At 23.0% G+C, this 11,574-nt stretch overlaps 3 protein-coding genes across 4 annotated transcripts; 2 read left to right on the top strand and 1 right to left on the bottom strand.

The window, feature by feature from the left end:
* Window positions 1–42: 42 nt before the first annotated feature.
* LOC126896027 (late cornified envelope-like proline-rich protein 1) lies at window positions 43–2,629 on the bottom strand. The gene is made up of 3 exons (XM_050668452.1): window positions 2,348–2,629; window positions 1,818–2,260; window positions 43–259 (listed from the first exon to the last, which is right to left on the bottom strand). Exons 1-3 carry the CDS (start codon window positions 2,399–2,401, stop codon window positions 256–258), a joined length of 501 nt encoding a protein of 166 aa, XP_050524409.1. The 5' UTR covers window positions 2,402–2,629; the 3' UTR covers window positions 43–255.
* Window positions 2,630–3,698: 1,069 nt separating this feature from the next.
* On the top strand, window positions 3,699–6,140 carry LOC126896025 (uncharacterized). Its single transcript, XM_050668445.1, has 5 exons — window positions 3,699–3,888; window positions 4,351–4,452; window positions 5,076–5,259; window positions 5,587–5,811; window positions 5,920–6,140. Exons 1-5 carry the CDS (start codon window positions 3,820–3,822, stop codon window positions 5,943–5,945), a joined length of 606 nt encoding a protein of 201 aa, XP_050524402.1. The 5' UTR covers window positions 3,699–3,819; the 3' UTR covers window positions 5,946–6,140.
* A 1,415-nt stretch (window positions 6,141–7,555) lies between these two features.
* LOC126896073 (protein will die slowly) lies at window positions 7,556–11,057 on the top strand. 2 transcript variants are annotated; one of them, XM_050668521.1, is made up of 8 exons: window positions 7,556–7,815; window positions 7,878–7,974; window positions 8,115–8,278; window positions 9,229–9,318; window positions 9,384–9,523; window positions 9,595–9,826; window positions 10,111–10,198; window positions 10,275–11,057. In XM_050668521.1, the coding sequence occupies exons 1-8, from the start codon at window positions 7,735–7,737 to the stop codon at window positions 10,373–10,375; spliced, it is 993 nt and encodes a 330-aa protein (XP_050524478.1). In that variant the 5' UTR covers window positions 7,556–7,734; the 3' UTR covers window positions 10,376–11,057. The 2 variants fall into 2 exon arrangements, with proteins under 2 accessions (XP_050524478.1, XP_050524477.1); XM_050668520.1 differs by having other exon boundaries at window positions 7,557–7,818; window positions 10,275–11,055.
* Window positions 11,058–11,574: the final 517 nt, after the last annotated feature.

Below are 11,574 nucleotides of genomic sequence, written 5' to 3'. Positions count from 1 at the left end.
GCAAGTACTTTTACCACACGAAATTTCATCATGAATAATTTTTTTAATCAAATATTCGTTAGGATTTAACTTCCGACTAATTTTATTCTAATAATAAGAAGTAACATTCGACCATTTGTTGATGATATTATCTTGTAATATCAACTAATACATCGTAACTAATTTGCTAAATTATTCGCATTGGACTAATTATTACAGTTGAATTTGTCAAATTCCAAGTTGAAAGGATTTATAAATACTCGAGTTATTCAATAGTTATCTATGAAATAAATAACAAGAATACATTAAAAGCATTGCAGATAAAATTTTATGATAATACGTTCAATTTCATTGACTTCAGATTTGTAAAGTTATATAAAACTTTACAAGTCTGGAGTTTTAATCAAAGTTAATATATTAACTTCAATACTTAATACTCATTTCTACTCGATATTATATGGTTTCATAATTCTATGGAATGCATGAACAAAACATGTTTTCTTTTCTTTTTTTTAACTTTAAACATTTTAATATTATCGAATAATTTGTAACAAATATATAATTTACAGCTATGTTTTCATAATTAACATTGAATACATTTTACAAAGAATATATATTTTCTAATTTTTAGTAACTTTAAATTAAGTATTTTGTAATTTTATTTATAAAAACCAGATGTTTCTATATATCGTTTAATTTTTCTCCAAATACTATTTATATTACCATAAAATTATACTAATTTTAAATTGTCGATAGATAACCTCAAACATATTGATGACTTATACTAAGCACACAAATTGTATTCATTTAAAATTAAATGTTTTTTGTCACTTGTACAATTCAAACACTCAAAAAAAAAATTTCTGAGTATAAAAAATTAAAATTTCAGTACTATTGGGATTCCCCAACCATCCTATACTATACTTATGGAATAGATATTAATTAAAAAATAACAAATTATTTAACTATATGACACTGTACAGTTCAGTTGTCTGAATCAGATACATTTTCTCTTTACAAAAACTTTTAATTCCCAGTGTTAATTAATTTAGATCACCCTATATATAAATAAAGTTATTTATTTAAATCAAGAGCGTAGCGATCGAAAAAATATTAAATTTTTAAAAACTATGTTTGTCACATCAAAAACTTAAATAACTCTACTGAAGTCATATATAATGCATAATCTTTAATTTATATATTTGATTTATAATAAATTTAAAGAATACAATTTTTTTGGAAAATTGTCAAAAATACTGTTATTGATATGCACAATGTGCTATACAAATTTTACTTAGAATCTTAAAAAAAAAGACGTACAACATTTTTTTAGCTATATAGTACTAACCACCCCCTAAAGGGTCATTATATTTGTCCCCGTGACGAGACCACTGTTGGACGGATTAAACACTAATATCCAACTCGTTTAATTGTATGGTTGGGTTAGGTTTGAAGATTTCTCATTAAATAAGAATTGGAATTGAATTCTACTTAAAATAGAGTATTTTTTATATTGATTTTAAGTGAAAAAAGAACACAGATTTAAATATGTATATTTTTTCTTTATCTATTGATTAAACAGAAAAAAACGATTAAATATTTTAATATACACAATAAGACATTAACAGCAAAATCAAACATTTTTCAATAGTGTAAGATAGAAATAATCAAATATCTTTCATTTACCTCGATTAACAATAAATTGCACTATTTTTGTACAAATTCAGTTTAGATAAAACAATTATTCACGGATTATTTATTGTTTAATAACAATTAATTGTTATAGTTCGAAATTTAAAAAGAAATTATAATTTTGTGAGTGTAAAATAAATATTTACTTTTTACAATTGCAATCACATGCATCCGGACAGTCGCATGTGCAATCTTGAGTTATTGGAAATGATAAATAATAATTTTCCTTACATTTTGGACAACTTGACGATTGACAGTTTGATGGACATGTACATTGGTAAGTTGAACAGCATTTAGGACATGACGGATAACATATTAATTTGACTTGTTGAGGTGGACATGACGGTAGGCATGGTGGTGGACAAGATGATGGGCATGGTGGTGGACAAGATGATGGGCATGGGGATGGACAAGATGATGGGCATGATGGTAGACTAGGAAATGGACAAGTTGGTGGACAAGTAGGAGGGCATTGTACTGAAACTTGTACAGGACATGGTCGTGATTGATCCTGGTAACACATTAAAGGCTGTTGACAAAATGATGGCCTACCGCATTTTCTCAGACCACATAAGCTCGACCCATAAACCTTTTATTAAGTAATAGAGTTGACAAAAATATTAATATTACTATGTAATAATTTAGATACTATTTTGAAAATTGTACTTTGTCTTACCATAGTCGATATCAATAATTCTATAAAAACGAAACAAGTAAAAAACTTCAACATATTTCAACGAATTCGTGTTAACTGTTAGCTTAACTATAAAATAAACTAATATTTATGAAAATATAATAATAATAATTATTTGTAAAATAAAGTTCACATTAAAAAAATTATTCAACTGTTATAATATGAAGTACTATATTTTCCCGCGTAATTTACACTATATTTATACTAATTAAATGGTTTTAATTTGCTTGGAATAACACGTTATAACCTTCTTTTGATGGCATATTTTTTTTTTTTTTACAATAACTGTAAAAAAAAAGTTTTAAACGTTAATTGATTGTGTGTTTTATAATATTTATAGTAAATGTAAACATGAGCACTACGAGTTAATGTTTAGAACAATTTTTTTAAATATTAATAATAAAAATAAACAGTCCTGTAGTCCTACTGTTGATATATATTTTATTGATACGTGTCGTAAATGAATATTATTTTCAAGGTTAAGAAGAATTTTAAAATTTGTTTAATAAAAAGTACCGTTACATTCATATTATTCTGAATTTTATTTTACATAGCACATTGAATAACATGTAATACTATATGTATTTGAAATCACCTAAAACTTTTTGTAGAACAAAAAAACATTTTTTTCTGCTTAACCCAAAAAATTTTTTTGGTTTAAAATACTTAAAATATATTTTAATGCAAAAACATAAATCGTAAAAAATATTGCATACACCCAAAGAAAAACCTCAATCAATTTTGATAGAAAAATTTTTTCAAGGGTTTATGATAATGTTTTATTAATACGAACAAAATAATTATTCTTATAAATAATTATTGTTCAAGACAAGAAAAAAAATTGTCATATTGATAAATATATCATAGATTCAATAGTAATGATATATTTATCAAATTGAACAATGAATTTATTATATAGATCGAGGTTTTCTCTGGGTGTACATTTTTACCCAAGTTTTATTAGGTTCATCGCATATGACGTCCCCAAATATATCAGGGACTCCCCTATGTAGACTCACTCTTGTATATAGTATAATTTATATTTTTATAAAAAATTACATAAGAAAATACATCAAATATTTAATTTTCATGGGATTAATTTTCTTCAAAAAGACATCATTTAATTTTTTGAACATGTGTTGTTTCTCAAATAAATCAATTATAAACAACTAAACGATACGATCTAATTTAGCAAACAAATAGAATCAATAGAAAATGTAACTATTATTAATAATCATAGTTATTTTTTCATCCAATAAATAATTACTATTTTTTCTAAAAAGCACTATAAATAAGTACCGAATTTTAATATTTTAAATATTTACTCACATTTTTCATAAAAATAATATACTATAAAAAAGCAACATTTTTAACAATAAATTTATTTCTTGTCATTTTTCAATTTTCTTAAATTTATAAAATTTCATTACATCTTTTCATTTTAAGAAATAACTATGGATTATAAAATTTATTTTTTATTTGTTATTTTTACTATACCAGCATTATGTGTCCAAAGCAATGTAGTAAGTTCAGAAATTATTTTAGTTGTTATTTTAATTTTTAATTGACATTTTAATGTTAAACAGTAAAAGCTTAATCGAATTTATTGGCACTCCAATAGTAGTATCCAATTAACAACTAACAATGTTTTTATATATGTGTTCAGTAAATAAAAAAATGGTATTATATTGTTCTCGCTGTTTATAACAATCGACCGATTTCTTTACTTACTAAACACTCTGTACACTATAAAAAAATTGGGAAACAATTATTATTTTCCCCTATACATAAGGTGTCAAGAAACTAATCCACACAATATTTGGGTAAATTTCTAATGATGGTGTAAAATAGTTGTTGACTGTAATTTTATCTAAAAAAATAACACTACTTAATTCTTTGATTACACCACTACAATTATGTATAATTATATATGCTTGTGTTTACTTTATAAACTCGAAATTTAACGTAATTTCTATTTAATGCAGAGGATTTTAGATACCGAAGAGTCTACGGTTGAAAATAACATTCAAATAATAAAGGAATTAGTACAAAGACGAAATGAAGAAGCCAGTAAAGAAAACAATAAAGTATTTCAATACTTTTAATAGATAATAGATAATAAAATGTATAAAAAAATAATATATTTAAATTATATCAATTTCTAAAAACGATTATTATTAGTATATACATAATCGAAGATGAACAAGTTGATTATCTCAAAAAGTTAAATATTCGTTATTAATGACTAAAAAAAAAATTACAAAAATTGTTATAATATATAAGTGGGAAATATTTTTAAAAAATAGTAATTTTTATCAAAATATCTTAAGTGAACTCGATGAACAAAAATATAAAAAAAGGCAAATAACTACAATTTAAAAGTTACTTCGTTTTTAAGCGGGAAAAAATATAACTCCTATAATTAAAATTTATTACAAATAATTACCCTATTATGAGTTCATAACTTAAGCTAATGCATCGCATTAAGAGATGTACTGTGCAAAGACGTCATAAACGTGTCATAATTTTTGCCATAGGGCCCCGACGTAGGAAAGAAATTATTAATGAAAAAAATTATACACAAATATTTATATTTTACCTATATGTTTTAACTATATTATTGTAGCTAAAATATATATGCTAAGCACATTTATTAGTTATCTATATACTTATTTATGCTGTGTTGGTGTCTAAAGTATACAATTCGTAGGTAGTGCATTTGATAAAAGATAGTAAAATTATAAAAATGGTCAAATATATTGAAATTTTATTTAAAAAAATTGATCTTTATCAAAAAAGCAAGATAACATTACAAATGACATTAAATTATTTGGAATCAGCTGGCCTCCAAAAAAATCTCGTAGAAAAATATTTTGAACCTAACAAATATCAAGGTAAATATTGATCTTTGAAAAAATTATAATAGTTGTCTATTGAATTATTTGTTTTTTTTTTCCTTATCAGCTTTTGCTGATATTTTTAATAATTAAATTAATTATTAAATATTAATTATATTTATTCTAAGTCTTTTAAAATTATATAAAAATAATAGCTTATGTAATTTACTATAATTAAAAAAAAAAAATGATTCCGACGACTTAAACCTATTTTAAGTGTCTGATTATACATACCGAAATAAAATAGCAACATTTTAAATTAATTTTAATTAAAAAATTGGATTAGAACAGTTGTAACCGGTACTAAACTTTACTATTTATTAGGTAACGACTTATTTGATCTCACCAAATTTACATACATTATGGTGAATGGATATTTAACTCACGTCTATGAAATAAGAAAAGCATTCCAAAAATACGATGAAAACTTGTCCGGATTTATCAGCGTTGTAAATATGAATATTGTTTTAAAAGAGATTGGTTTACCCGATTCCGAAACTTTAACTATAAATGAAGTACTAAAAGATAAAAAAAATGTGGAGTATGATGGTAAATATAGTCATGTGCTTTCATAAATTAAAAAAAAAATCATATAACTTTTTGTTTATAGATTTGTTTAATAAATAATTTTTTGATATTTTATGATTTTTGTTTTAGATATTATAAACTATATAACAACATAGTCACGGAAAATATTAATTTTATGAGCAGCTAAAAAAATTCTATACGTATTTTTAAAATTATATAACTTTAATTATAATTAAGTATTTAAAAAAATAAATAAACTGTATATGGGTAAATATAATACCGAAAATATATAGATTATTTTAAAATAAAATGAATTTATTTTAATAAATTTCCTGTATCTATTATCTCAATATTGTTCTTGTATATGAAAACCGATTTTCAAATAAATTAAAATATTTTAATAATTAAAAGCTTACAAAATCTTTTATTTTATTTTGACTTCATTATTATTGAAATATTTAAAATTTTAATATCAAGATAATTATCTTGATAATACCACCATTAAAGGTGATAGTCTCCAAAATATTAAGAAATAAAAAAGTCCAAATTAACTCATTAAATGAGTCAAAAACAGTATAAATTTTATACTGTTTTTGACTTAAAGTTCTTAAAATTTTTTTTAAAAATTGTATCAATGATTTTAGTTAGGTATATAATAAAATTTCAACATAACCCAACCATTATATTTATTAATGAACTTAATAACATCATAATTATTATATTTCAAAATAAACTCATAATATTTATTTAATATGCAGAGATTGACTGAGAAAAAACAATTAAAAAATAGATTATTTGGTTTTTTTAAGAGTAAAAAGTATGTTTACTTGTTTAATAGGTATTTAAATTAATCATTTAAGGAATAACATACATTACAAGTTTTGATAAAATGAGATAAATGTTTTGTTTCTTTCAAAATGTGTTCCATAGCAAAATGGAGGTCAAGGAGTTAGATAGGCACACAATAATTGTGGTGGTTTAACTCGCTCTAAAAATAATTATCATATCATAAAAAGAAATAATGATGAAAATCTAAAAATAAATTTTACAAACTGGATTATACTAATCATAGCGGCCCTCATTGCCCCTCTGCCCCATTTGTCAGTCTTCCCCTGCAATAATTATCCTTCAATCACCAAAAAATAAATAAAATAATTTTAAGCAATTTTTAGATGTGTCACTGGTGATTGGATTTCATTTAAGCTATAGCACACTTTTTTTTTTAAATATAATACATCTAAAAGAAATAAAAAAACAGGTTTAAAAATTGACTGGAAAATAGTCTAAAAAGTTTATACAATTTCAAACTTAAGTTTTATGCTTTAATTAAAATTAATATAATTATTAGGTTATTATAACTATTACTTTCTCACTGTACAGTTCTTATATACCCAATAATATATTTAATCTAAGAAACAATAACCGTTTTTCGGTAATGTGTTTTTTGGTTCCTATGAAATATGCATAAACTAGTCATAACTCAATTGTATGTATTTCCCAGTGTCGACATTTTGGGGGAATCGTAAATACTGTTGTAGACAATATTTTATTGTTGTACGACTATATTTTAAAAATATGAAAAAAATTACTTTTGAAATCAATGTAATAGATAATAATATAGTTTAATTGTCAATAAAAATTACTATTGCATGATTTTTTACATTAAAAATATTTTATGTTGGCTAAACTGATAGAAATATTTTTTGTTTACATGTTGAAATCCGGACATGCTATTGCTATCTCTTCTAATTTATAAGCACATATTAAATTCCTAGATTTTTTATGATACTATTATATTATTTCATTAATTGTCATGTAATTTTTTAATTATTAATTAACTGTGTTAATATAATTTAAATATTTGCTATTTGTATATTTATTTATTTTAAAACTGTTAATATTTTAATGTTATTTATAAGACTAGTCTAAGAATATATATTTAGGATGGTACCTGTTGGACCAAATTCTCAAATTGGCGGTCAAAGTATGCAACCGGCTAGAGATAGAGAAAAGTCATCAAGCAATGTGGTATTCATTAAAAGAATATTGTATATGATAAAATCATAACATTATTTTTCACTTTTCAGAAACCAAACTATACTCTGAAATTCACTTTAGCTGGTCACACTAAGGCTGTATCATCAGTTAAATTCAGCCCCAATGGAGAATGGCTTGCTAGCTCATGTGTGCTAAATTTTTGTTTCTATTATTTTACATTAAATATTAATTATATAAATACCATTTTAATTTTACTTAAATTCTTATTTTTATTAAATTTCAATGTTTTTATTATATATGTATCTTATTTTAACTGTTATTTGTAGCTGCCGATAAATTGATTAAAATTTGGGGTGCATATGATGGAAAATTTGAAAAAACAATTTCTGGCCACAAATTAGGCATTAGTGATGTTAGTTGGTCTTCAGATAGTAGATTGTTAGTTTCAGCATCTGATGATAAAACACTCAAAGTGTGGGAGTTAAGTTCGGTAAGAATTTATATATATATAATTTCAGTGAGAAAAATTAATGTAAAATTTTCACTTTTGTAAGAAAACTAATATTTCATTTTTCTTTCTTATCAAAGCAAAGAGAAATCACTTTTAAACATTTTCATAAAATAATAATTAGAAAATAAGTCATAGTTTAATAAAAAAAAGTAAGTTACCAACTATTTCTTTAGATTCTAAATCATCTCTAAATGTTGTTTTGATTCTTTTGTCTTCTACAAAAATAATTTTAAATTAAAAGTTATATGAATACTTTAAAAAAAAACATGATTAACTAATATTTAATTAGTTGAGTATTTATCTAATTCATCTTCATTTTAATTTTGATGCATAGCTGAGAAGTTTTAGTTTTATTAAACTATGTTTATTTTTTTTTTTTTTTGTATGTGTGTGTTACTATATACGATTATTTCATTCTTACTAGACCAAGTTTGCTCAACAATATATCAAAATATCAGAAAAGTTATTATTAAAACATTGAATGATGAAAATTTTTCACTTTTTTTTTAAATTAACTTTAACAAGTGGACAAATTATTGTAAACATTTTATTGATAATACTTCACTTCTAACATTGCTTTGCTGACAACTAACCTTTTTTGTAAACCCAAACATTTTTCAAAGTACTGAGGAGGTTTTTTAAACTTCTCATTAAATATTAAATATATTAAAATATTAAAAAAATATTTTTTTAATATTTTTGACAATTTTCTAAAAAACCTATGTTCTTTAAATTTTTTAAAATTTTAAACTAATAAAATGTACTTAATTATGAAAAAAAAACTATCGGAAATCTTGATTTATAGAATTCATTAGACATTAAAATCAAAAATTATACTATTTTCAGTACAAATGAACTGTACTTAAGTTTTTATTAGTTATATTTTTACACTATCAAAACTAATATCTTGTTTATATATTTTTCATTAGGGAAAATGTGTTAAAACACTAAAAGGACATAGCAATTATGTATTCTGTTGCAATTTCAATCCACAGTCAAATCTTATTGCTTCAGGATCTGTAAGTTTTAAGTTGTAACTAAATTAAATTTAAGGTTTTAATTTAAGTTATTTTATTTTTACAAGTTTGATGAAAGTGTTCGCATATGGGAAGTAAAAAGTGGCAAATGCTTGAAAACGCTACCAGCTCATTCTGATCCAGTTAGTGCAGTTCATTTTAACAGAGATGGTTCATTAGTTGTTTCTAGTAGTTATGATGGCTTATGGTATAATTATAAATTCAACTTAATTTTGTTGTAAATTTTTAATGTAATTGATATAATTGGATATTTTTTAGCCGTATTTGGGATACTGCTAGTGGTCAATGTCTCAAAACATTAATTGATGATGATAATCCACCTGTTTCTTTTGTTAAATTTTCACCAAATGGAAAGTATATACTTGCTGCTACATTAGATAACACCTTAAAATTATGGGATTATACTAAAGGAAAATGTTTAAAGACTTATGTTGGACACAAAAATGAAAAATATTGTATATTTGCCAACTTCTCTGTAACTGGTGGAAAAGTAATATATAACTGTTTAATCTTTAATAGACCTAAAATTCTTTGACCAACATTAAACTTTTTTTTTATATTTATGATATAAATTCTTCAGCTGGAAAATTTTTTTAAATGCAACATCCTTTTTTCTTGTATGATTTATAAAGAATATAATTTTACATCAATTTAGAAAATATTTTTGTCAATAGTACCATTAGCTTGATTTAAAAAAAAAATTAGTCCTGACTTAATATTTTTTAAATTATTTTTATATAATTTATTTTGTTATTAAAAATGTTAATATTATAGTGGATTGTTTCGGGATCTGAAGATAATATGGTTTACATATGGAACCTTCAGTCTAAAGAAATAGTTCAGAAGTTGCAAGGACATACAGGTAATTTAACATGAAAAATTTTATATCAATGATTTTTTTTACAATTTCTAAAAGCTTTTTATTAACTCTCTTATAGATGTTGTCTTGTGTACGTCTTGTCATCCAACAGCCAATATAATAGCATCTGCAGCTTTGGAAAATGATAAAACAATTAAGCTATGGAAAAGTGACACTTAACTATTATGATTTTAATTTATTTATTGACTGTTGTAAGTAAGAATTGTATTGAAAATTCATTTCTTTTACATTTTCTTACATCTTATAATTTTACTGTAAAAAATTTCATAAATAGTGGTAGATGTATTGCTTTTTCTTTGTCTTTTATTTTTACAGTTATTGCTATAACACCCACTGTTTCGTTGGTTAGATAAGATTATAAAATACCTATCGGAAATTGTTTTACTATTTGTAAAATAAAATTAATTTCTATTTCTTTTAAATTTTAATGTTGGAAATTTTCGCATTACTGTAAAAGTAAAAAAAAAAAAATTTACCTTGTTTCTTCGTGAACAATAACCAGGAAAAAGTGTACTTAAAAAATGATATTTAAAAAAATATATATATAATTAGTTTTATGAGGTTTTTCATGATTTTGTGAATAATTTTGGCTATACATAGAAACTAATATTTACATTCTTCTATTGCATTTCAAAACTGAAAAAACAAATTTAGAATATATCTCATTTTATTATATATGTATTGATATTAATATTTTATTTTTATAAGTCAGTTAATGGAAATGACACATCTTTTATACTTTTTTAAACAGCTTTTTTTTGTGTTTACTATAAAAAAAACTTAGTACGAAACTTTTCTCCCTTAAAAATAATTACAAACAGGACCCGTTATTATTGTACAATTAATAATATTTATTTTTGTGTACAAGATTTGTAAAATAAAATTGTAATATATTTGGCTTAATAATAAAGTAAACTTCATGGAGACTATTGATTATTTGACTTTTTAATGTTCTACTGATATAGTTCTACTTTAACAATGAATACTTTATCTTAGAAGAGAGCCTGAGTATTATAGTAAAAATGTTAATTATGTTTGTATTTTTATTGACTGGCAAAGTAAATACAAAGTTTACTAACTAAAATTTAGTAGTAAATATTTATTCAATGTAAGCTCTATGATAAGATTTTCTTTGTACCAAAGAATATGTTTTCATATAAAACACAGTATATGCTTAAAAAACAAATTATAATTAAAAACATGGTTAACAATTTAGAAAATTATTCTTTATAATACTAATACGATTTTAACATAAACTTTAAATTCTCGTTCTAAGGTTAATATAAAATATTAAACCATCCTTCTTACATTACATATTTTAAGTTCAATAACAATTATCTTATAAAATAATTAACAAT

This window comes from Daktulosphaira vitifoliae, unplaced genomic scaffold (assembly GCF_025091365.1).
Source record: "Daktulosphaira vitifoliae isolate Bord-2020 unplaced genomic scaffold, ASM2509136v1 Scaffold_1, whole genome shotgun sequence".
NCBI classification, from domain to species: Eukaryota; Metazoa; Arthropoda; class Insecta; order Hemiptera; family Phylloxeridae; genus Daktulosphaira; species Daktulosphaira vitifoliae.
The sequence above is the reverse complement of the archived record's forward strand: the minus strand, read 5'-3'. Positions and strand labels throughout refer to the sequence as shown.